Genomic DNA, 26988 nt, shown 5'->3' with positions numbered 1-26988 from the left:
CTTTTCTCAAGGCCTGTACAAGACCATTGTGGCCCTGAAGCCACCATCCTTTTTCTTCCCAGCCCCCCACTTCCCTCAAAAGATTACCGTGGATTTATCTCCTTCTGAAGATGAGGAGAGTTCTGATTCAGACGATTCCCTGGTATATTCATCTCAAATCCACTCCCCTGACCAACTCCTTTCACAGGATGAAAACTACCTTTCTCTGGACTCTTTTGTGGAAGAGGCCTCTTTTGGAGAGACAGTATTAAACATGATGAAGCTAAACTAGGCAGATTGCAGATGTTCAGAAAGATACTACAACCTCTGGGAAATGGGCCCGCCCACCCCTTGCCCAATTCCTCCGGTTCTTACGTTCTTCTTGGATGATTTCTGGTCTTCCTCTGCAGTTCCTGACTTGCAGCCTCCTGCCCACAAAGAACAAGACAGATTTTATAAAGTCAGTGAAATTCTTGTTTAAAAATCCACTGCCAGATCCCTCTGCAGTATCTCTCTCTCTTTTCTGATAAACCTTCTAAGCTACTACCTAATGCCCATCCTTTGGAAATTGTAGGCACAAGGCACAATGGTATCAGAACTCCAGAAATTTGTGGGAAAGGGTTTGTACTTCACAATTTTCCTAGTACCAAGGGAAAAAGGGCAGTGGAGACACATACTAGATCTCTGTCTGGTAAACGTATTTCTAAAAGGGCAAATTTTCAAAATACTTTCCCTGCACATTCTGCTTCCTTTCATGTTGCCTCAGGCTTTTCTAGTATCTCTAGATCTAAAAGATGATTACATCCATATTACAGTTCACCCCCCCCCCCCCCCCGGTAGGAAATTCCTCGGGTTTTGTGTTGGGTTATCTCATTTTTACTTTACTGCTTTGCCTTTTAGTCTTCCCACAGCCCCAAGAGTTTTCACAAACTGTCTGTCACCAGTATTTGCCTTCTGTCAAACACAGGGAATCCAGATTTTTCCTACTTATGTGACTTGTTAATTGAAGCCTTCCCTCCATAGATACTCCTACAACACCTCCAGCTAACCCTAAGCCTTCTCTTACAGTTGAGGTTCACTGTCATGTACAAGAAGTTGTCCCTGCAGTAAGCTTAGAACTTAGTTTTTCTGTGCTGACTGTCATCATAAAATGCAAGCATACCTGCCTCAGGAAAATGTGCAGAGCCTTCAGATTCATTTCACAAGCTGACCTCATGCAGCCAGTGTTCATCAACAGGTATACTATGGGCCTTCGAATTTATGACAACAACTATTCCAGTGTTTCCTCTAGCTGGACTGCATATGAGGAGAATCCAGTGGTACCTGAAAGCAGTTTGGTCTCAGCATTCTCATCCTCTAGACACAGTAATCCCACTATTACCTTGTCTCAGGAGAAAGTTCTCATGGTGGGAGGACCAGATGATACTCAACCCAGGATTTGCCTTGACCCTGTCACTTCCAGTTCAAGAAATGCACTCAGATATCTCAGACGAGGCATGGAGAACCTGGACAAGGACACAAGTCAGATGGCAGATGGCAAGAAAAACTACTAAAGGAGCACATCATCATGAAGGAGTTGAGGGCCCTCATCCAAGATGTTCTTCGTGTTTCACTGTTGCAGTCATAACTGTAGGGTGTTCCTGCCGGCAGGCAGCCCGAGGTCGGCCAGAATTCCAAAGTCTGGGTCCGGCGTCGGCTGTACCAGCAAGTACCCTGACGTCAGAACGCAGAGGTATAAAGCCGTCAGCCGACGCCATCTTCTCCAGTCTTTCTTGCCGTGCGGTGGAAAGCAGCTCGCAAGTCATTGGTTGGCGCATTCAGGACAACGTGCTTTGATTGTCGTCGGTCCGAAGTCTATACTTCTCTTCTCAAGCTAAGTACCCCGTTGGGGAATCTTTTTCTTGCTCCTCCGATGTCAGAAAAAGTTAATAATTGTATATCGTGTGGAAAACAAATACCTCATAAAGATTTCCACTCTTACTATCTACCTTGCTTAGGCCCTGACCACGACGTTTTTTGCTGTCGGTTCTGTGCCAGGTTTAATTTTCGCACTATCAAGCGTAGGTACGATTGGGCCTTGAATTATTTCTTTAGACGATTCAATTACAGGATGTCGTCGGATACCTTACCGACAACCGGAATGCAAAAGAAACGCAAGGACAAGGATAGGCCTCCGAGGTCCAAACAGGATACTTTGCAGCCGGAGCCAGCTTCAGGTTCGGCAGTCGTCAGTGAGACGCTTTTGCAGCCCCTGTCGTCCGCCACTTCGGAACCGATGGCCGACATGGATTCCCATCGGGAGCCATCTAGGCCTAGTATTTTATCTGCTGCAGGACCTTCGGACGTCGCTCCTTCATATGGGTCCGGAACCGCTGTGCAGGTACCGGCTTCTGAGGGGGTTTTCAGGCCTTCTCGTATCACTATTTCTAAAAAGGCAAAGGCAAAGTCAAAGACTCCTGTTAAATCAAGGGTTTCTTCTCAAGCTGCTTCGGATACAACTCCCAAAACCCAGAAACAATTACTACGGATGGCTGAGGATTTGCTTACAATGATTAGGGGTTCTCACCCTCCTCCTGAAAAAAGGCCTAGACAGGATTTACTGTATGATTCCTCTGATCAGGCTTCTGTGTCTTTTGTCTCTTCTTCTGAACAGGATTATTCTTTTCCTCCTTATGAGGATTCTGATGCAGAGGACTCTATTCCCTCTGCTTTTCCCCCTGAAGATTTCTCTTTTGGGGAAACCTTACATGAGATGAGAGAGCATTTTCATTGGGAAGGTCACGATTACTCTGCTTCCAAGAAGAGACTTAGGGAATTTCTCCTTCTCCCTCAACACAGGCCTTTGGCTATTCCTCCTGTACTTGACATTGTGGATGATGCCTTCTCTGAAGCTATCCTGAATCCTGATTCCTTGCTGCCTGCTCCTTCTAAGCCTGATAGATTTTACAGAGTCCCTGATTCCCATCAGTTCTTATTTAAGAACCCTTCTGCAGATCCTGAAACTATTTCTCAGGGTTCTAAGGCTGCTAAGGCCGCTTCATCTAAAAATCCTATTCCCTCTGAAAAGGATTCTCGTGCCTTGGACAGGTGGGGCAAAAAGGTTTATACTTTTGCTACTCTTTCTATTAGAGCTTTAAATTGCCAGTTTCACATGTTCAAGTATCAGCAATTTCTTTTGTCTGTTTTAAAGCAAAGGCTTTCTACCTTTCCTGCATGTGCAGAGGACAAGGAATTACAGGATGTATTGCATGCAACTGAACAAGTTAGCAAACATAGTCTGCATTGTGGTTTTGATGTCTTGGAAGCTCCTTGCAGGGCCGCAGCCTCTGGTACTGTTATCAGGAGACATGCTTGGCTTCGTGAGCAGAATTTACCTGAGCAGGTTAAGGCTAAACTGTTAGATGCCCCTGTTCAGCATGATGTTTTATTTGGATCCAAGGCTGAGGAGGTTATTAAAAAGATGGAAGAAAAAGCAAAATCTATGCAGACTGTGAAAGATTTCTTGTAGGTTCAGCCTCCTAGATTTTCCAGGAATTGGCCCTCCAAAAATTGGTCCTGTCCCACGTCCGACAGGCCTCAAAGAAGAAGATATAGACGCCCCAGAGGTCGAGCTCAGGCACAGGCCTCTTACAGGTCCAGACAATGGACTGCTTCATCACCTAGACGGGGTGAAGACAGATCTCAATCACAAAGGAAGCAGACCCAATGACTCCCTCTGCTGGGCTACAGGTCCTCTTTGCCTGGAAGCCCCTCTCGGAGGAAAACTTTCTCTGTTCTACCAAAATTGGACTCAGATTACCCAGGACAAATGGGTTTTAGACGTGCTTTTAAGAGGTTACAAATTCCACTTTCATACTCTGCCAAGGTCTATCGGTTGGCCAGATCTGCCAAAACATCAGTGCTCAGAGGCCTTAAATCAATTGGACGCCTTATTGGCCATGAGAGCCATAGAGCCTGTTCCACTTTCAGAGATGGGAAAAGGTTTTTACTCAAGACTATTTCTGGTTCCAAGAAAGCAAAATTCATGGAGACCGATTCTGGACCTTTCGGTATTGAACACCTTCATGGAAATTCCAAAATTCAAGATGCTTACTTTACAACAACGTCTTCCAGTGCTCTCCCAGGATGCCTGGATGGTGACATTGGACTTGAAAGAAGCCTACCTACACATTCCCATCAGGCAGGAATGCAGAAAATACCTCAGGTTCAAGGCAGGTTCGAGGCACTTTCAATTCTCTGTACTGCCCTTTGGCTTATCTACTGCGCCCAGAGTCTTTACCAAGTGCTTGGCTCCAGTAGTAGCTTATTGCAGACTCCAAGGGATTCAAATTTACCCCTACCTGGATGACTGCCTGATTCAGGCGGACAGCAAAGACCTTTTACTTCAGCATCTGCATTTTGTTCAACGTCTTCTCCTTATACTGGGATTTTCAGTGAACACAAAAAAGTCACATTTGATCCCCTCTCAGCAAATGATCTTTTTGGGAGCTTTTCTAGACACAAACTTGCAAAGGGCCTTCCTCACTCCAGAAAAACAATTACAGCTGGCCTCAATTTTCAAAACCTTGGCTACTTTAACTCAGCTCACTGCAAGGAAATTCCTGCAGGCATTGGGCTACATGGCTTCTTGCATTCTGTTGATTCCAAATGCAAGGCTTCACATGAGAAAACTTCAATGGTACCTAAAGAGTGCATGGTCACAGCATTACCACAGTCTGGACTCAATGATTCCACTGATTCCCTGCCTCCAGAAGGAGTTCCTTTGGTGGTCCAGGGCTTGTGCTTTAAACAAAGGGAATCCATTCCGTCTGCCTCTACCTTCTCAGACCATAACCACAGACGCATCAGATTATGCTTGGGGAGCTCATTTTCAAAATCTTTGCCAACAGGGTTCTTGGACAAAGAAGCATCTAGCCTGGCACATCAATTTGAAGGAAATGTTGGCAGTTCAAAATGCTCTTCTAGCCTTCCAAAAACATCTAAATCCGGGGCCTTTTCTGATTCGTACAGACAATACCACAGTCATGTGGTACATAAACAAGCAAGGGGGCTCTCATTCTTACCCCCTCTGCAGACTAGCCATGAAGTTATGGGACACGGCTTTAAATCTGAATCTGCATCTTCAAGCTCAGTTCATTCCAGGAAAACAGAATCTGTTAGCAGACAGCCTAAGCAGAAACCTGTTGGCTCCTCACGAATGGATGCTGGACCCCAGCCTGTTCAGCAAGATTACTGCAGTTTGGGGTTGTCCTCAGATAGATCTGTTTGCATCCCATCTCAATCATCAGCTGCCTCTCTTTTGCACCAGGTCCTTCCACAAAACAGCTTGGAAAGTGGATGCCCTGTCATTCAGCTGGAGGAACCTTTCGGGATATGCCTTCCCTCCTCTTCCTCTTCTTCCTCGAGTATTACTAAAAATAAAACAGGACAAGCCCAAGATAATCATTCTGATAGCTCCAAATTGGCCTCGGCAGTTTTGGTATCCAACCTTAAAACACCTGTTCTTGGAACCTCCTTGGATTCTACCTCTGAACCCTTCTCTTCTGTCCCAGCATCAGGGTCAGATGCTACACCCTCGACTCAAGACCCTATGTCTGGCAGCTTGGCTCTTCAAGGGCCTTTGATTCCTTCTGCTCTCCCCAAACAAGTTTTGGATGTTCTTTTAGAAGCTAGACGACCTAGTACTAGGAAATCTTATGCTTCTAAATGGAAAAGATTTTGTATTTGGATGCAGGACCGAGGTTCTAATCCTATTGTGCCTGATATTCCCTCTATTTTACTTTACCTCTCAGACCTTTTGCTTAAAGGCCTCTCCTTTTCATCCATCAAACTTCATGCTTCTGCTATCTCAGCTCATTTCAACACTGATCCTCCCATTTTTTCTCACCAATTGGTGAGACAATTTTTGAGAGGGGCTAAGAATTTAAGGCCTCCCAGAACTCTTCCTGCTCCTGCTTGGGATCTTAATTATGTTTTGGAGAAACTTACTTTGCCTCCTTTTGAGCCTGCTGCGGCTTCAGATATCTAGTTCTTATCCTGGAAGACAGCTATTTTTTAGCATTGACTTCTGCCAGAAGGGTTTCAGAGTTGCAAGCTCTCATGGCTGTGGAACCTTATATTATTTTCCACCAAGACAGAGTTTCCTTGAGGACCAATCCTACATTTATGCCTAAGGTGATTTCGAAGGTGGCTCTTAATCAGACTATTCACCTTCCTACCTTCTTTCCTAATCCTAAAAATAAAGGGGAAAGGATTTTACATTCATTGGACGTACACAGACAGCTACGATTTTACCTGGACAAAACTAAGGATTACAGAAAATCTGATCAATTGCTTATCTCTTATGCCTCCAGTTCTCTAGGTAAGGCCATTTCTAAACAAACTATTTCCAAATGGATTGCTCATGGAATAAGGTTTTGTTACTCTCACTATGGGAAACAGATTCCAGGTACTGTGAGGAGTCATTCTACTAGAGCAGCTGCCACTTCAGCAGCTTTTCTCAGAGGAGTTCCTACCAAAGATATTTTGGAAGCTGCCACTTGGAGTTCAGTGCATACTTTTTCCAAGCACTATAATCTCCCTCTGTATTCTAAGTCTAGGGCAGGCTTTGCCTCTGCTGTTTTGCAGGGTCTTCTTGCTGCCCCTTCATCTGCATAGCCTCCTCCCTTTTTCACTGCTTTGGGATTCCACCCTACAGTTATGACTGCAACAGTGAAACACGAAGAACATAGTACAGTTGTGTACACCTACCATAAATGTAGATGTTCGAGTGTCTTCACTGTTGCAGTCGGTGTTTCCCTCCCACCTATCCCCTCTTATTCTTGTTTGTTCCCTCTTCCACTTCTTTTGTGGTGTATTTGTGTTTCCTTTTTGGACAACTTTTGGTTTACTGGGGGCTTCTGACATCTGGGGCAAGAAAGGCTGGAGAAGATGACGTCAGCTGACGGCTTTATACCTCTGCGTTCTGACATCAGGGTACTTGCTGGTACAGCCGACGCCGGACCCAGACTTTGGAATTCTGGCCGACCTCTGGCTGCTGCCGGCAGGAACACCCTACAGTTATGACTGCAACAGTGAAGACACTCGAACATCTACATTTATGGTAGGTGTACACAACTGTACTTTCTTCAAGTCTTTTCCCATGTCTGGAGGCTGGTTTCCCCAAGAGTGTTCACAGACAACAACAAAATCATGTACATAAACAGGGAGGAACTGGGTCCTAGCATGTATGAAGATTGGCACAGACCACATGGGAGATTGCCACCCAGAAAAACATGTCTTTAGTAACCAATTACATTCCAACACAGGACAATGTATTGGCAAATGCACTAAGCAAGACCTTGGGGATTCTCAAAGGACAAGTCTTCCTGGACATCCATGACCATTGGAGGACAACTCAGAAAGACCTATTGGCATCAGAGACCAACAAACAGCTCCCCCATTTTTACACTGGAGGTCCTTGTTCTAGACCACTATCAGGGTAGTAGAAAGCATCTAGTTCCAAGGAAGTCATTGTTCCACTGTATTCAGCAGTCATCAGACATACCATTGAGTACAATACCCCTTTTCATAGGTTCATAGGTGTGTACTAGGCTAACGGCCCTGGACCCTATATAAGCCTAGCCAAAGAAGATTCCCTGGCATCATGACGCACAAAGTTAGTTCCCAGTGCCCCTGTCAAGGGACACAAGGCCACTGAAGTGATCAGTATTGCCTACCCACTCATCAAGATTTTTCTTAAAGAGGGTCAGTGAAGTGCTCTGCTTGACGTGAATAGGAAGTTTGTTCCAGAGTATGGGAAGTCTCTGGGTTAGGAACCTGTCCATCCAGCATGTTCTCTTTATTGTGGCAATGAGGTTAAGGTCCCTGGAGCATGTGGCATGGTGGGATTGGGATTTCTTTAGGTGTAGAATATCTAGCAGCTCTGGGTCAGACATGGCTTTGTAGGTCAAGCAGAGATCGCCTCTAAGTAGGGGATAAGAGACAGAGTATAGCTGGAGTTATTTTGAGTCTGTCCGTATAGGGCATGTATCTAAGGCCTAAGATCCTCTTAGTGAGGTATTTTTGTGGCCTTTCCAGTTGTTGTAGGTGTCTAGTGAGGTACATACCAAATGGGGCATTGTATTCTATAATAGGTCTAATGAGGGACGAGTAGAGAGGGATTATGACCTCTTTCTTCCTGGATGAGAAACCTTTTGTAATGAGATGTGCCACATAGAAGGACTTTCTGACTACAGTGGCAATGTGGTTATCAAAGGAGAGGTTGCTGTCAACCTTTGTCCCTGGGTCTCTTATCACACCTTCAGTGTTTAGTGGACTACCACCTATGTGGTAGTTCATGGCCACCGAATTTTTCCCAAAGGGAATGACAATGCCCTTTTTGGCATTGAGCTTAAGGCCATGGTTCTGGCACCAGTCACTGGTGTCAATGAGGGCTTTTTGTATAATGTCTACATCAGCTGGACAATCAATAATGGCTCCCAGTTTGCAATCATATGTGAACTTGGTCAGCCAGAGTCCCTTTGTCTTGGCTTGAACTTCAGAGAAGTAGATGCCAAACAGGAGAGGACCTAGGACCGATCCCTGTGGGACACCAATTGTAACTGGTCGGTACTCAGATTTGGAGTCTGCTACTTTCACAGTGTGGATTCTATCAGTGAGCCAGTTGGCAACCAGTCTTATTACATAGGGGTTTATGCCTAGTTTAGTGAGTCTATCTATGATTTCTGAGTGAGAGATGGTGTCGAAGGCCTTGACAAGATCTAGGTAGGCTGTGTGAACTACCTAGCCCTCATCCACAGCTCTGGTGACAGACTCAAAGAAGTCTATCAGGTTGAGCAGGCATGATCTAGCTTTCACAAACCCATACTGTGTGGGTCCAGAGTTTGGAGATTCCCTATGTCATTATTTATAAAGTCCATGATGATGTGCTCCATAGTCTTGCATATCAGACTCATCAGGCTAACAGGGCGGTAGTTCCCAGGGTCTTTAGTCACTCCTCCTTTGTGGAGTGGGATGACCATAGCAATGCGCCATTCGGTAGGAACAAAGCCTGAAATGAGGCTGTGATTGAACAGGGTACTCAGGTGTGGTGCCAGTTCACTTTGTAATTCATGTAGAACACAGCCAGGGATATTATCAGGTCCCATGGAAGCTGTATTCTTGGCTTTGGACAGTACAGTTTTTACCTGTGTAGCCATAATAATAGGGACTTGGCATTCCTCAGGTATTGTGATAGGCCCTTTAGGGGGTGAAAAGGGGGTAAATTTCGCACTGAACTTGTCAGCCAATATGTTGACAATATCAATTGGTTCTGTATATGCAACCAGACATGTGCAAAATTTTGAACGTCCACAGAGGTTCCTCACTAAAAGAATATGGGGCATAAGTAACATGTCTTATGCAGACTGCCTGAAGGCCCTATCCCTGTATTCTGCCTCTTACAGGCTGTTGAGGAGAGATCTATGCCTGGCATATAGGGCATTGTCAGACCCCACTCTGATGGATCTCCTGCATATCAGCAAAACAAACTGCACCAGAATTATCCATTCTAAAGACTTAAACTTTGGCTGTGATATAAATGGACCTACTGGAGAGACAGGTATATATCCCAGAGAGACTACCCCATCTCTGGAACAGGCTCCCCATCCATGTGAAGAAGAGTTCCTTCCTAACCCAATTCAAGTCTAACTTGGACAATTGGATGGGGAACAGGAAATTCATCCCTGGTTTGGCACCTGTGTTTATAATGTGTACAGGCAGGCTGTAAATGGTTCATCTCCCAGGCCCCTACTTGTAAATGTTTCATCTCCCAAGCCCCTGCTTACACTTATCAAGGGTACCAGAACTTGTCAGAGATTTGGGATGCATGGCTAGGCTCAGAAAGGCCATTGTTGTTGTTAGCCTTGTAAACACTTATGAACCTATGCATATATTGTTGGTTATTGAATGTTGTCTATGTTACAAGTGGTGGTGTCTTTCTAACCAGAATGCTTCTTAAATCAAGTTCAACATCACGTGGGGTAAGGTTGTAATGCCGAACAACCTAGGATGATAATAAGTAAAATGCTGTCATTAACAGCTTGTACGTTAGCACCAACTGCCAAATATAGCTGACATTTTGTATTATTTTTTCTACAGTTCACTAAATTCTCTTTTTAAATTGCAGTGATGGGGCCTTCTACAGCCATTCTCTCATCTGGTTAATAGTACTCTGACAAGTTAGGTTTAGCAAATCAGATATAGTTGTATGCATTACATTTTTACCCAGTTGACAGAAGTTACATTTGCTGTTTTTTTTTAATGGCTGAGGCCATCTCCCCCTTCAGATTCTGACAGGAGCTGAAGTGCCTCACCCATCCCAACAGCTTGTTATATTAGACTGTAGGATTAATTAACTATAAGAAGTGAGACCTCATCTATGGCTCAGCACAGCTTTTCTCATGCCTGAGAACTGTTAATCAAGACAAGGCAGGCTGCAAGGAAGAAAGGGGTCCCAGTGCTTATCCAAAAAACATTAGGGTGTAGGGACCTGATTATTTGCAAGTGTCTGGATCCTGCCTTCACCTGAAGACATATTTTCCTTTGTCTTTGAACTGTTAAGGAAGGGAAAGCTAAAAGGGTGAAAGGAGTCTTGGTGCCCAACCCCAAAAGGTTTTTACACTAGGCTGTAGGGATGTGATCAGGCAACTGATTTGCTTCCAGAAGCTACCCTTGAGTGTTACTCTCCCCATATGTTCTTCGTGTTTCACTTTTGCAGTCATCACCTGTGGGTTATCCCTGCTGTGGTAGCCCTTGGCCGGCCCGAATACCAGAATCAATGTTTTCCTGCGTTGGCTGCTGTCACTTGCTGTCTGGTGTCAGGTCGTCAGTGCTATAAAGGAAGGCAGCCGATGCCATTACATCAGTCTTTCTTGCCATGGAGCATGTAGCTGAAGCCCCGTTGAGAATCCTTTTTTCTTGCACTAACTGATGTCTGAAAAAGTTAACAATTGTCTCACCTGTGGAAAGCAAATACTACATCGAGACTTCCACACATACTGCGTCACTTGTTTAGGCCCAGAGCACAACGTCCCCGGTTGCCAGTTCTGTGCCCTCTTTAACGCTAGGACCATTCGTCGTAGAGCTCTTATTGTAGCCCGAAATTTTCATCTTCCCTCTTCACATTCAGTAGACTTTTCGAAAAAAAAGTAAGGATAAAAATAGAGACATACCACACAAGGCTAAGCCTTCTGACGACTGTACCGCTAAGCAGATCATCAGTTCTCCAGAATTCAGTGAGGCGCCTTCACAGCCCCTGATGCCCGATTGGATACCTTCACAAGCCTCTACTGAGACCTTTTCGGAGTCCAGTTTGCCGCAGACGTCTTCTTCGTCTTACGAGCCTTTAGATGTTCATCGTGTTATACTGCTGCAGTCATGACACTTGGGTTATCCTGCCGTCAGGCGGTCCCGCAGTCGGCCGAATCCCAAAGTCTTGGTCCGGCGTAGGTTGTCGTCGCTTCTTCCCTGACGTCAGTGCGACAGGGGTATAAAAGACACCACCATTTTCTTCAGTCTTGGTTTTCTCTGCCTTGGTTGGGTCTGGAGCAGCGATGCAGGTACCGGCTTCTGAGGAGGTTTTTTTGCACTACCGAATCTAGACAAAAGCCGACGTGTTCTCCTCCGACTACCGTTTCTCTCAGACCGATGGATACTCTTAGGCCTAGAGGCAAGGCCACTCCTAGGAAAACTACCTCTAGCCACCATTTTACCCCTACTCCACCACCCCAAGCTCAGAGGCTTAAAATGGCAGAGGATCTTATCACCCTTATCAGGGGTAGTCAGCCCACAGCTTCCAAGAGGAAAAGAGACCTTTCTCCTGAAATACTGATGGAACAGGATTCTGAGGAATCTGATTATTCAGATTTTTAAAGAGGAACAACAACCTCTGACTGCTTATGAGGATTCAGATGCAGAGGAATCCATGACTTCTGCCTCCTCACCAGCAGATCTTTCCTTTGGGAAAACCTTTCACACCCTCAGTGAACATTTCCACCAGGAATCCCAGGACTTCCCTCAGTCTAAGAAAAGACTAAGAGAGTTTCTAGACCTGCCCCAGCACAGACCCTTGGCCATCCCTCCTATCTTAGAGGTGGTTGTTGATGTCTTCCAGGAATCCAGTTTAACTCCTGATGCGCTCCCACCTGCTCCCAGAAAACTTGACAGGTATTACAGAGTACCAGATTCTCACAACTACCTGTACAGAAATCCTGCTGCAGACCCGGAGGTCATTACACAGGGACCAAAAGGAGCTAAGGCTAGTTCTGCAAAGAATCCTACTATTTCTGACAATGACTCTAGAGCTCTGGACAGATGGGGTAAAAAAGTATGCATCTCTGCAACCTTAGCTATCAGAGTACTCAACTGTCAGTTCCACATGTTAAAATATCAACAACACACTTTGGAACTACTAAAACAAAAGATTTCAACCTTTCCTGAATGTGTCAATTCAAAAGAGTTAGCAGATTTACTGCACCCTATTTGTCAAATGGCTAAACATTCACTAAACTTTGGATGTGATGCCCTAGAAGCCTCAAGCAGGGCAGCAGTGTCAGGATCTGTCATTAGAGACATGCGTGGGTGAAGGAATAACCTCTCCCTGATCATGTCAAATCTAAATTACTTGATGCACTCTTGGATAAGGGCCACTTGTTTGGAGTACAATCTGAAGAGGTGCTTAAAAAGATGGTAGACAAAGCAAAATCTAAGCATACAGTAAAAGATTTCCTTCAGGTACAACCTCCCAGGTTCAGCAGGTATTTTTCCTCAAAACACTGGTCCTTTCCTGCACCTAACAGACAGGGGCAAGCTAAGCCCCTCAGCGACAGACCACCCTGACTCCTGTCCCAGGGACAGCAGAGAACCAAACAGTGGACCACTTCCACTCCAAAGGCAGGGAGTTCTAAGCCATCCTATTCCTCTTTTCACTCACCATAAACTATGTGGAAGGCTCTCCCACTGCAAAGAAAATTGGCTTTCTGTCACAAAAGACCAATGGGTCTTAAAGATCATTTTTCAGGGATACAAATTCTCTTTCACTGAGCTGCCAATTTCAAGAGGGTACCCAGACTTACTTTCAAATCAGTGGGCAGAGGCATTTAAACAAGTCCAAACTCTCATATCAGCAGTAGAACCTGTCCCCTCAGATCAAACAGGCAAAAGCTTTTATTCCAGACTATTCCTTGTTCCCAGAAAAGAGGATACTCAGCACCCCATCCTGGATCTATCCATTCTGAACACCTTCCTGGTGGTCCCCAAATTCAAAATACTAACCTTGCAGCAGCTGCTGCCTATGCTGACAAAAAATGCCTGGTTAGTTACCCTAGATCTAAAAGATGCCTACCTCCACATCCCAGTAAGGGAATCCTGCAGGAAATTCCTTCACTTCAGAGCAGGTTCAAAACACTTTCAGTTCTCTGCACTACCCTTTGGCTTATCTACTGCTCCCAGGGTATTCACCAAATGCTGAGTCCTGGCCATAGCCTTTTGCAGACAGAAAAATATACAAATTTACCTTTATCTGGAAGACTGCCTCATTCAGGCAGACTGCAAAGAAAAGCTCCTCAAGGACCTCCTCTTTGCCAAAACCCTCCTAACCTCCTTAGGGTACACCATCAACGAGAAGAAATCAAGGCAAACACTCTCCAGGAAGATCATTTTCTTAGGAGCACTGCTGGACACAGCATCGCAAATAGCCTTCCTTTCATCAGAAAAGCAGAGCTTCCTGCCCATATATTTTACCCAGCTGGCTTCCAGACGTCACCTCACTGCGAGGAAGTTCCTGCAAGCCTTGGGGTACATGGCATCTTGCATCCTTCTAATTCCTCTGGCCAGACTTCACATGAGAAAACTTCAGTGGTACCTAAAGAACCTTTGATGCCAGTACTCTCAACCTCTAGTGACCTCTCTACCTCTGATTCCCTGTATAAGGGCCGAGCTTATCTGGTGGGCAGGGGCCAGTGCCCAGAACAAGGGTCTTCCCTTCACCCTCTGCCCAACCGAGCAGGCCATTACCATCGACGCCTCAGACATAACTTGGGGCACTCACCTAGGAGGCAGGTGCACCCAAGGACTTTGGGATGCCCAGCACCTTCCCATACACATCAACCAGAAGGAAGTGATGGCAGTACTAAAGGCTCTGACATCCTTCAAACCCCATCTCAAGTCAGGGGTTCTCCTTATCAAAACAGACAACACCACAGTAATGTGCTACATCAACAAACAGGGAGGGACCCAATCTTACCCTCTGTGCAGGCTAGCCGTGAACCTCTAGCTGACAGCCTCTTCCATGGGACTACACCTGATAGCCCAATACCTACCAGGGATCAACAACTCGCTGGCAGACCACTTAAGCAGAAACTTACTGGACCCCCACGATTGGCAGCTCCAGAGAAAAATCTTTTTACAAATCACTCAGGCGTGGGGGAATCTGGAGGTGGATCTGTTTGCTTCGCATCTCAACTATCAGCTGGTTTATTAGTAAATACTTAGGTAAAAAAATTGCAAGTAGGTCTAACAGCCTTCCCATGTGTTAGTAAAGACTCATAGCAATTCTTGGAAATGGTTGGAAGGATATGGTTAGATAGTGATGTAATATTGGTCACTATAGATGTATGTAGTCTCTTCACAGTAGTATCCCATGAGGAAGGATTGGTTTGGTTGGAGGCCCAATTACAAAAAACTGGATTATATGACCAGGATGAGCTAAATACATATGGAACATTAATGGAAGTGGTCGTGCAAAACAATTACATATACTTTGAAGGACAGTACTATAAGCACAGTACAGGGGTAGTGATGGGTGCAGCCTGTGCCCCTGTCTGTGCAAATTATTTTATGTCCTTCTGGGAACAACATTATATCATGGATGGAGAGTATCATTCCAAGATGTTGTATTACACCAGGTTTTTGGATGACCTTTTCATCATTTGGAAGGGTGATGAGTATGAATTGGGTAAATTTTATGAATATAACAATCATACCGTGAGTTTTTTACAGTTTACCCACACACGCAGTACAACTGACATCTCGTATTTAGATGTAAATTTAGTTATTACTGAGGAGAATAAACTGGAATATGGGATATATAGAAAACCAACTTTTACAAACTCATATTTAGAATTCACTAGTGGACATCCTTATTTCCAAAAAAAAGTCCATAGTAAAGGGACAGTTGGTACGGGCTGCCAAGATGGTGAGCTCGGATACCACCTTTATGGATGAAATTCAATTTATCTTGAAAATGTTTAAAGCCAGAGGGTACCCTCAAGAGTTACTGGATGACATCAGTAAGGACATCATACATAAACATAGAAGGCAGGTGCACCCACGGTCTTTGGGATGCCCAGCACCTTCCCTTACACATCAACCAGAAGGAACTGATGGCAGTACTAAAGGCTCTGACAGCCTTCAAATCCCATCTCAAGTCAGGGGATCTCCTTATCAAAATAGACAACACCACAGTAATGTGGTACATCAACAAACAGGGAGGGACCCAATCTTACCCTCTGTGCAGGCTAGCCATGAACCTCTGGCTGACAGCCTCTTCCATGGGACTACACCTGATAGCCCAATACTTACCAGGGATCAACGACTCACTGGCAGACCACTTAAGCAGAAACTTACTGGACCCCCACGATTGGCAGCTCCAGAGAAAAATCTTTTTACAAATCACTCAGGCGTGGGGAACTCCGGAGCTGAATCTCTTTGCTTCGCATCTCAACTATCAGCTGGAAAAATTCTGTACCAGGAAGTATCACCACCTAGCGTGGAAGGTGAATGCCTTAACCTTCCTATGGAACACTCTCTTTGTGTATGCATTCTCTTCTCTGCCTCTTATTCCCAAGGTACTGATCAAATAAGGGAGGAGAGACCAAAGGCCAACCTCATTGCTCCAGATTGGGCCAGACAACATTGGTACCCCTTACTACGGAGCCTGACATCACAGCCTTCCAGGCAGCTTCCCCTGATCTCAGACCTCTTAACTTGGGGGGGGGGGTGCTGCTGCACCCAGACTTGCAGACTCTCAATCTATCAGCATGGTTAATACTCTAAAGGCTAACAAGGGGCCCCTGTTAACCAAACAGGTCCTAGACATTATCACAGAGGCCAGAAGGCCCAGCACCAGAAAATCCTATGCAGGAAAATGGAAGAGATTCTGCTCCTGGAGCCAGGCCAGAGGGGACAGTACCTCACAACCTTCCATCCCTCTTATCCTGGACTACTTAGTGGAGCTGCTTAATAGTGGCCTCTCCTTCTCCTCTATTAAAATCCACTCCTCAGCCATTTCAGCTCATTTTGATACTGAACAGCCCCTGTTCTCCCATCCTTTGATTAAGGAATTTCTCAGAGGGGTGTCTAATATCAGACCTCCCAGAAGGCCACCCACTCCAGCCAGGGACCTGAATTATGTTTTGGAAAAACTAACTTTACCACCCTTCGAACCTGCTGCTTCAGCAGAACTAAGATACCTCTCCTGGAAGACTGCTTTTCTCCTAGCTATCACCTCAGCCAGAAGGGTTTCACAGCTTCAGGCACTGATGGCCATTGAGCCCTTCATCATCTTCCATGCAGACAGAGGCTCCCTGAGGACTAATCCCTCCTTTATGCCCAAGGTGGTATCTAATGTAACTCTCAACCAGGCCATAAATCTACCCACCTTCTTTCCTAACCCTCAAAACAAGGGGGAAAGAATTCTGCACTCACTAGATGTGCACAGACAGCTCAGATACTATCTGGACCACAATAAACCCTTCAGGAAAACAGACCAACTTCTTGTCAACTTTGTTCCAGGGGCAGAGGGGAAGCCCATTTCGAAACAAACCATTTCCAAATGGATATCACACTGTATCCATTTCTGCTACACATTGCATGGGAAATCCCCCTACGTCTATTCAAACCCATTCCACTAGGGCAGCCTCCTCTTCAACAGCATTCCTCAGAGGGGTTCCCAGCAGGGACATCCTGGAAGCTCAAGTCAACAAATTACCCCGCAGATAAATGTAGCTGCTCCTACCATCAATGAAGGTACTTTAAACCTAACACAATGTCGTTTATCTGAAGATCATTACAAACTGCTGAGCAAAGGATTGAAATTCATACCCTTTGCTATGGACAATATAGCTAATGCAATTATTGACCTTAGATTATTTACTAGAAGTATAACGTTGAAGCTATTATTTACAAATATGAATCCCACTGAAATGTTTTATAAAAAGTCTAGTACTTTTATTCCTCAGTTGTCACCAGTGCTATTGGCTTTTACTAATATAGTTGAAATTGAATTAAGGTCCCTATATACAAAGAAATGTGATAAAATAAGAAAATATAATTTAACATATGGGGAATATCAAGCTCTTCTGGAATTAAGGAATGATAAAGAATTAATTATAAAGCAAGCAGATAAGGGTGGGGCCACTGTGCTTATGGACAGAAGTTTTTATAATACAAAATTTAAAAATTTTCTTGCTGATGTCAACACATTTAAACAAATAACCTTTGTAGAAGTAAAGAATCAAATAATGCAAGTAAATATGGTTATATATGACATGCAGTTAAATAATGAAATCACATTAGATTTATTTATTTTTCTGTTCCATGCCCCAAAATCCCACAGATTTATGGAATCCCGAAAATCCACAAATCATTACAAGACCCTCCACTGAGACCCATTGTTTCAGGTAGAGGGTGGGTAACTGAACCCATCTCTAAATATTTACAAAAAGAATTGGCGAAATTATTACCTAGGTGTAACAGTATTGTAAAGGACACAACTGATTTTTTGAGTAAATTAAATACATGGTATGGTATGGCAACAAATGAATATATTCTGGTGACACGATGTGGAATCACTATTTACAGTCATTCCCATTGACTACGGTGTTGAAGCCATGAGGAGACTATTATTAATGGACCCCACTAAGCAACCATGTGAAGTAGAAAAATTATGTTTACTGTTAGACCTAGTTCTGACTAAGAATGTATTTATTTTTGATGGCATTCCTTATAAACAACTTACAGGAGTAGCCATGGGAACCTCAGTGGCAAATACATTTGCAAATCTTGTGCTATATTACTGGGAGAAAAAATATGTACTAAGTAATAATAATGCACACAATGTATATGTAAAAAGTTATGTTAGATTTGTGGATGACTGCTTTTTTGTATGGGAAGGTACTGAAGAGAATTTATTACTATATTTATCCTACTTAAATAATACAACTAACTTCTTAAAGTTTAAAATGGATTATTCTAGGCAGAGTATAGTGTTTCTGGATGTTAAATTGTATAAAAGAAATGAAAAATTGGAAACAATGATCCATAAGAAAGAAGTTCATACAGTAAGATATTTGAAAAAAGCAAGTATGCATCCCCCACATATATTTAAGGGAATTGTTAAATCACAAATGATTAGGGTGAGTAAATTAACAACTGATAACAAACAATATGAAGCTGAAATAGCTAAGATGAAGGATGAATTTGTAAGCAATGGTTACACTGAGGTTATAGTAAATAGTATTATGGAAGAAGTGAATTTAGGTAGACATAATATGTTTAAACCAGTATTTAATGTCTCTTTAAAACAAATTGAGGACTCTTATACAGTACAAAGGATAGGGCAACAGCAAAAAAGTAGATATGTTATGACATACAATGGGTATACATATCAAACTATTAAGATTATTGAAAGAAACTGGCCAATATTGATGGCTATGCCAGAAATAGAAAAGCTGGTAGGCCCTAAACCTAGTTTTGCATATAGTAACCATCAATCTATAAAAAGTATATTATGTTACAAAGATTTTAAGGAAACACGCAAGCCAGAACAAGGTAGGCTAGGCACTTATAAATGCCAGAACTGTACTTGCTGCAAAGATATATTTGAATCTGACCAAATTTTCAGACACCCTGTTACAAATAAGGAATATAAGTTTCACATAGCAGCAACGTGTAATACGAGTAGATTAGTCTACCTCGCTACCTGTACGCATTGCTATGCATTTTATATAGGGAAAACTACTAGACGGCTTAAGGACCGTATTATAGAACATAGATCTGAAATGAATAGGAAAGTACAAACAAATGCCCTATGTAAACATATCATGGAATTTGAGACTCATAATTTTAAATTTAGAGTGGTAGATATAGTTGAGCAATCTATAAGAGGTGGGGACATAAATAATGCTATAGAGTTAAAAGAATTAGACTGGATAATTAGATTACAGGCAGATTCGAATCCAGGTCTTAACAGTGCAGTCAGTATAAAGCCTGTTTTAGTCAGAAAGCAGTTAGAAATAAAATAAAATAAGATTAATATATGCTAAATATATGTGTATGTATGCTATTATACTGCTTTTTAGATGATAGTTATGTTTAGTAAAATTCTGTCATTTTTAAAGTTTTATAGAAATTTCAGATATAAATGGTTGATTATATGCTTTTAAATTATCTAATGATGTAATTGTTTAGATATATGTTTATAGGCTGGTTCTGATCATGTGTTTTTTAAATGACCCTCTATATAAAAAACTTTTAGATGTGATTATGTATGCTGATGAAGGGATGTGAGCCCGAAAGCTTCATTAAATACTACGTTCTTGGTGATTACTTAGCTTTGTTTTATTTGGATATTTGGCAGTGAAGTGTTTTCTGGACATCCTGGAAGCTGCCACCTGGACTTCTGTCCATACTTTTACCAATCATTACCACCTACTTCTATTTTCGAAGGCTAGGGCAGAGTTTGCCTCTCCAGTTCTACAGGGCTTGCTGACCCATTCCTAGGTCTCTGTCTAATCCTACCACCCCTTTCCTCAGCTTTGGGAATCGTCCCACAGGGGATGACTGCAACAGTGAAACCCGAAGAACATAGTACAGTTGTGTACACTTACCATAAATGTAGATGTTGGAGTGTGTTCACTGTTGCAGTCCTGCCCCCCCCCTCCCTATTCTCCTTTATATCTTCTTCCTTTAGGGAGACATAAGTTTCTAGCGGTGGCTTTTAGCTACCAGGACCACTTTACCATATTTACTTGGGCTTCTGACTGGTTAGGGCAAGAAAAACTGATGTAATGGCGTCAGCTGCCTTCCTTTATAGCACTGATGACCTGACGTCTAGACAACAAGCAACAGCAGCCGACGCAGGAAAAGATTGACTCTAGTATTCGGGCCGGTTGAGGGCTACCGCAGCAGGGATAACCCACAGGTGATGACTGCAACAGTGAATACACTCGAACATCTATGTTTATGGTAAGTATACACAACTGTACTTTCCTTACTCCCTCATAACTCCAAAGTAATTACACCTACTTTATTTCTCAGTCTTATTTTCTCTTTTATAACTCTGTCTTTCTGTTACTTGTTCTTGTTATGTGGTACATTTAAACAGTCAGTACCCATGAATCTCATAACATTGCCCTTGTAGTTTGCATTACTAGCTAAATTTTAAGCTAATTTTTCTTTCAGCATGAATTCCATTACTATATATTTGACATTGCTTATACCGTGTACTTCTGTAAATTGTTTAAAATTGCATGAATTTTGCAAATACTTCAGTTCAAAGACCCTGTGGTGTGTGTAGCTTAGGAATTTCATGATGCTGGTTGCCTAGGTGCTGTGTGGTCTATGTATTTACATGTGTGTGGTATTTGTTACATATACGATGTGTGATATTTGTAATTTGGGTGTTTCATTGTGATGGTAGCTTGGATGCTGTGTGTTACTTGTAGTTAGTGATGTGTTGTGCTGTAATCAGTAAGCCCTGCAGCACCTGTAAGTTGGACTTTTGCTGATTCTGATTTTCAGGTGTCATATGGTATCTGTAGGTAAGGATGTGAGGTGCATGTAAAGTCTACGCACTGTAGTACTTGTTGCTTGGGGATATTTCGTGGTGGTAGCCTGGCTATCTGTAGCTAGGGATGTGTGATACTTGTAGTTTGTAGGCTGTTGTACTGGGAGTCTGGGTTTTGTATAGTATCTGTAGGTAAGGATTTGTGGTGTTTGTAACATGTAGGCCATGTGGTACCTCTAGTTTGGGAATTTCATGATACTGGTAGCCTGCATATTATGTGGTGTCTGCAGTTAGTGATGTGTAATGCTTGTAACATGTAGGCCATGTGGTACCTGTAGCTTGGAGATTTCAAGATGCTGGTAGCCTGCACGTTATGTGGTGTCTGCAGTTAGTGATGTGTAGTGCTTGTAACATTTAGGCCCTGTGGTACCTCTAGCTTGGGAATTTCATGATGCTGATAGCCTACATGTTATGTGGTGCCTGCAGTATGTGATATGTGGTGCTTGTAACATGTAGGCCCTGTGGTACCTGTAGCTTGGGAATTTCATGATGCTGGTAGCCTGCATGTTATGTGGTATCTGCAGTTAGTGACGTGTGGTGCTTATAACATGTAGGCCCTATGGTACCAGTTGCTTTCTGGTGTGTAAGTTTGTGTAGCATTTTATTTTAAGCGATAAAGGTGTTCTAAACTGAGTATAGATGAGGTAACAGCAGTGGACCTTATACCTCTCAATTGTACCTCGGTACGAGGAACATTCTTCATTTTCAGTCCTAAAAATTCTATGTTACATGCCGTTCCACTTTGAAAGGGTTTAACACACATTCATGGTTAAGAATTATTTTAACAAATGTCCATTGTAAATAACACTGTATAATACTAATTCATATTATTTCAACTGCGGTGGTGGTGCTGCGATAGCGTTGTCATCTCACAGTAAGACGTTGTCCTGTTCGATTCTCAGCTAGAGCATCTTCTGTGTGGAGACATGCATGAATGGGAGTAACTTGGTTGAAGGTTGTGCGTCAGAGCTGGCAACTCGGCACGTAAAAATCTACTGCCAATCATTAGCGGACCAGAGTTCCGCTGTGGCGACCCTTAACCCCTAAAAGCCGAAAGACACAACAACAACTAATTATTTATTTTATTTATTTATTTTACATTTGTTGACCGTGCTAGTCTAGCTGGATATATGTCCATTTTCAGTAGAGGCCCGGGGAGAAAAGCTCCATTGGTTATTACAAGTTTAAACAGAGATAGGCAATACAAGGTTATAATTTATAAACAGAAGTAGATAATACAAGTTATTACAGGTATTATGATAGGAGCAAAAACCAAAAAGTGTAATAAAAATTTTTTTTTTTTTTTTTTTTTTTGTGGATTACAATAGTCATACAGTATATATGTGAAAACATATATCGACATAGATATTATGAAAAGGGAAAGCTGTCAAGGAAACAGGGAGAAGAGAAAAAAGAATTATGGAAGAAGAAAAGAGAGAGTGGAAGAAGGAAAGTTAATCTGGGTTAGTGCAGGAGGAAAGCCAGTGTTCACTGAGATACATTTTCATATTATTTCATCAAATAACTCTTGTATGAAAAGCCAGTTAATAACCATGCAGTGAGCGTACTAGTGGAAGCTGTTAGTACATGTTCCACGTGTGGCACATTTGTTCAACATTGTGACAGATAGTGTTCCACATTTTGGATGTGGAAAGTTGAGAGATGTGGTCTGCTAACACTGATGATGTTGTTGTCCTGGTGTAGTAGGAAGTGCCGTGTGTGTGTGTGTGTGTGTGTGTGTGTGTGTGTGTGTGTGTGTGTGCATGTTATTTTCACTGGGTCCTTTTTCATTGAAACCAAGTTTAAGCACAGCTCGGTGAGCAAGCATGAATGTACAAAACTTACAACCCGTTGCTCAACCTCAGATATGTTTATATCTGACCCCCCCCCCCACAAAAAAGACTTGGTATGGGCATGAGAACTCAGTTGTGTAAGTGTAGAAGACATGTACTGTTACCAGGAAGACAGTGTATGTAATTCTTGTTGATTTGTTATCTGTATAAGTTAGCTTCTAATGCTGTTTTATAAATAGGAATTACATCAGAGTGACTTGTGCATAGATAGACCAAGCAGTACTCATTACAAGGGATCCTAGTTGAAGAGATGTTAAAAAAAATAAATAAATAAGATTAATGCTCATTTCTACTAGATTTTTATCTGTCAGGAACTCATCACTTGGAATTACCTGTTGTGTCATTGTAACCTAGAAGGAACACACAGAGGAAAGTTATACAGTTTGTTTGGATGTTTAGAATAACCAATATCACAGCATTTGCTCATGTCAGTCATTTCTGTTCCACATCTGATGTGTGCAAGGTGTTGTAGTTAATTTTTCTAGAAAGCTTACCTCCACCCTTCCAGTGCTGTCTTGTCAGTTTTCCAGAAGTTTCCTTGAATTAACATTTAATGTTTCATGTCTGCCTCTACAGTTGTTTGACCACGTTGCTGAGTGCCTTGGAGATTTCATGGCGAAGCAAGAGATCAAAGATAAGAAACTGCCTGTCGGCTTCACGTTCTCCTTCCCGTGTCGACAAACCAAGCTTGATGAGGTAGGAAAAATAGCGGTTACTGATAACTTCCATTTATGGTTAAAAATGAAGTTATTGTTTAGGAATCTTAACTGATAAAATATAAAGCAGGTAGGGACATGCAAAGAAGGCAGAATGTTTATCCGTCTGTCAGCATCTCATACGAATGCAATCTTTTCCTGTTATTGGATTATTAATTACGGCTTACTCTGATTTAAGGCTAATATAAATGTGTTTTGTTGAAAAGTTGTCTTCACCATTTATGTTTGGTTCTTTGCATTTGCCCATTAGATGCTTAGAGGAAGTGTAATTGTCATATTGTGTGGAAACGTCTGAGCTGTTGTCATTGCTGGTTGTAGCATTCTTAATTGATTACTTTTATAACTATGAAACAGACATCTAAATATTCCAGTATTTCATCATGCCTCTATTTGAATACAGTTAATAAATCTTTTGTGTGTCAGACCTGGATTAGATGTGCTTATCATTAATGTCTTCAGGTGATTCCTAGGGACATTTTATCTGAACAGTTGCGACCATGTGTATTTCATTTTTCCGGTAATATTTTCGAGTTACGTTTTGTTTGACAGAGCACCAAGAAAGTATCGGTAACATTCTCATTTGCAGTTAAAGGTGGCTGATTTTTTTAGTATTAAAGTATTTAAAATACCCAGGCTTCAACCTTATTTTCGCCCTACCTTTTGAGCATCATTTATGTATTGTAAATTGGCAGCATCATTTTCAAATATCAGTTAACTTTTTTGTAAAACTTGGCTTGCAATAAAGAATATGTACACTAAACATGGATAGAATTAATGATTGATTAGGATTAGTCATTGCCTTCCTCTGGCAATAAAAGTGCTTTTTTTTTTAATCTTGTTTGGAATTTCTTTCTGCGGATTTTTAGAACCCTAGCCCTGTTTTTTTTTTTAATCTTGTTTAGAATTTCTTTCTGCTGATTTTTAGAACCCTAGCCCTGTTTTTTTTTTTAATCTTGTTTAGAATTTCTTTCTGCTGATTTTTAGAACCCTAGCCCTGTTTTTCTGACCATGTCTTTTTTTTGTATGTGTTTTAGGCTGTTTTGATTACATGGACAAAGAAATTCAAAGCGAGTGGAGTAGAGGGAGCTGATGTGGTGAAATTATTAAACAAAGCCATCAAGAAACGAGGGGTAATTCTGTGATTTGAAAATACCTTTTATTTACTGTGTATTTAAGTTCTAAGGTCACAATTTGGGAAGTGCAGACGTACACCCTATGCAGAGGATAACAACTGTTACAATGTTTTCTGTGGAGCTGTGCTTTGAGAGGCACATAGCAGTACTTTGATGTTGTCCCTGAAGTATAATTCCTTGATAAATATTGTTATACTAGAATTAATTTTTTTGTCTCCATTTTTAAGCTTTTAATTTTTGCCTTTGGGATTTTTTTTTTCATTTTTATTTCAGTTTAGTTCCTTCTTATTAGTTGTTTCTATCAGAGAATCCGTGGTGTTGCTTTTATTTTCATGTTATGGTGAGCTGTCACTATAGCTGTTTTGCTTGGGTTGATTTCTCTGAATTTGAGCAGTTTTCATATTTTACTTTTTATGTATTTGTTTCTTTTGGGCTCTTGTTCTTTACCTCGAAGCACCGACTTGTGCAGTGTTACAGATTTTGTTTTGCTGCTGTGGTAACTTGCTGACCATTGCTTTAGCTTGCTCTTGTGGTCACCACTTTACATTTGAGGATGGGCTCAAGGCGGTGGGTCATAGTGCAAAATCTGTTCAGTTTTGCACCTACAATGTTTTCTTCATTTGGGTTTAGAAATCATATGTCTTCCCAAGGTAATTTGTGCAGGCCTGATGCATTTATGTGTATACACACACACACACACACACACACACACCCATATATATATATATATATATATATATATATATATATATATATATATATATGTGCATAGAACTGCTGGAAAGCTGATAGATTTGCTGTGAGCTGCAAATTTGGAATCTACTCCAAACTGATAAGTACACTTTTTGCAACTTAATTTGCACTTTGCTGTATTTATACACTTGCCTATTATTTATAGTGGTGCTGTATTGTTTCTGTGTCTTGTTGTCTCCACTGTGTTTTTCCCACCTACCTACTGTGTACAAAGAGAGCATTTGAGAAGGACAACCCTTGTAGCCTCTTAATCCTGCTGTGTTCCCTCCCTCAAAAAAAAAATATATATATATATATATATATATATATATATATATGGGAACACTTCACATAATCGAATTACTGAAATCTCAAATTGCATATGGTCGAAACCATATGATCGAGATTTCAGTAAATCGAACATGTAAAGTGTTAAAAAATAAGAAGTTACTTTTATTAAAATGTTACGTGCACACAGAGGCAAGGATTCCTGTACGGTCTGTGTGCACGTAATGTTTTTATCTTTTCTGCGGTGTTGACAGGAAGTGGGAAATCTCCGATGTTCATCGTGTTATACTGTTGCAGTCATCACACTTGGTTATCCTGCCGTCAGGCGGTCCCGCAGTCGGCCGAATCCCAAAGTCTTGGTCCGGCGTCGGTTGTCGTCGCTTCTTCCCTGACATCAGTGCGACAGGGGGATAAAAGAGGCAGCCGACGCCATTTTCTTCAGTCTTTCTTGCCGCGCGGTGCCTGAAGCAGAAGCAGTTCACAAGTGCCGGTCGGCTAGCTCCTGAGATTTTCGAATTGAATTTCAGTCCGAAATCTTCTCTAAAGCTAAGTACCCCGTTGGGGAAACTTTTCTTGCCTCAGACCAATGTCAGACAAAGTTAATAATTGCATTTCTTGTGGGAAGCAAATACCTCATAAGGATTTTCATTCTTATTGTATTCCTTGCCTAGGCCCAAACCACAGCGTCTCTGGTTGTCTGTTTTGTGCTAGGTTCAACAAACGTACAATCAAGCGTTGGGCAGATTTCGCCCACATTATTTTGGCAAAAAATTTAACTATAGCATGTCGTTGGAGCAACCGACATCAGCAATGATTAAAAAACGCAAGGATAAGGACAGGCAACCAAGGCCAAGACCAGATACCGAGACCTCAGCAAGGCCTGCCGCCGGTTCTCCGGTTTTCAGTGAGGCGCCTACACAGCCCCTGATTACCGCTGATTTAGAAATTCTGACTGCCTCTCAGACCGAATCAGCTGGGCCTCAGGAGCCAGTTCCATCTCACCCCTCGGACGCCAACCCTGACGGTGATCCGGAGATTTTGGACTGGCCTTCGGTTTCTGAAGGTGTCTTCAAACTGACAGCTATTTCTATTAAGTCTTATGCTAAACTTAAAGCCCCCTTAAAAGTTAGGAAACCGGGTCCACAGGCCACTATGCCTAAAAAACAGATGCTTAAGATGGCTGAGGATTTAATTACCCTTATCAGGGGTTCACAACCCCCTCCTGACAAAAGGCCTAGACTGGAGGAAGATTATCCTTCCTCTGACCAAGCATCCATTTCCTCAGCTAACTCTGAGGACCAGGATTATTCCTTCCCTCCTTATGAAGACTCAGATGCTGAAGAGTCCATTCCCTCTGTCTCCCCCCTTGAAGACTACTCTTTTGGGGAAACTTTACACAC

At 42.3% G+C, this 26988-nt stretch overlaps 1 protein-coding gene across 1 annotated transcript in view; it reads left to right on the top strand.

Annotated features, from left to right (window-relative positions):
- HK1 (hexokinase 1) overlaps nt 1-26988 on the top strand; it is a 623778-nt gene that overhangs the window by 275739 nt on the left and 321051 nt on the right. The window contains exons 4-5 of the mRNA XM_044056279.1: nt 23296-23415; nt 24470-24565. Of these exons, the coding sequence (XP_043912214.1) occupies nt 23296-23415; nt 24470-24565 (216 nt within the window). The remainder of the gene's footprint in view (nt 1-23295; nt 23416-24469; nt 24566-26988) is intronic.

This window comes from Protopterus annectens, chromosome 14.part0, assembly GCF_019279795.1.
Source record: "Protopterus annectens isolate FY-2018-M chromosome 14.part0, PAN1.0, whole genome shotgun sequence".
NCBI lineage: Eukaryota > Metazoa > Chordata > Ceratodontiformes > Protopteridae > Protopterus > Protopterus annectens.
This window is presented reverse-complemented; position numbering and strand designations above follow the sequence as displayed.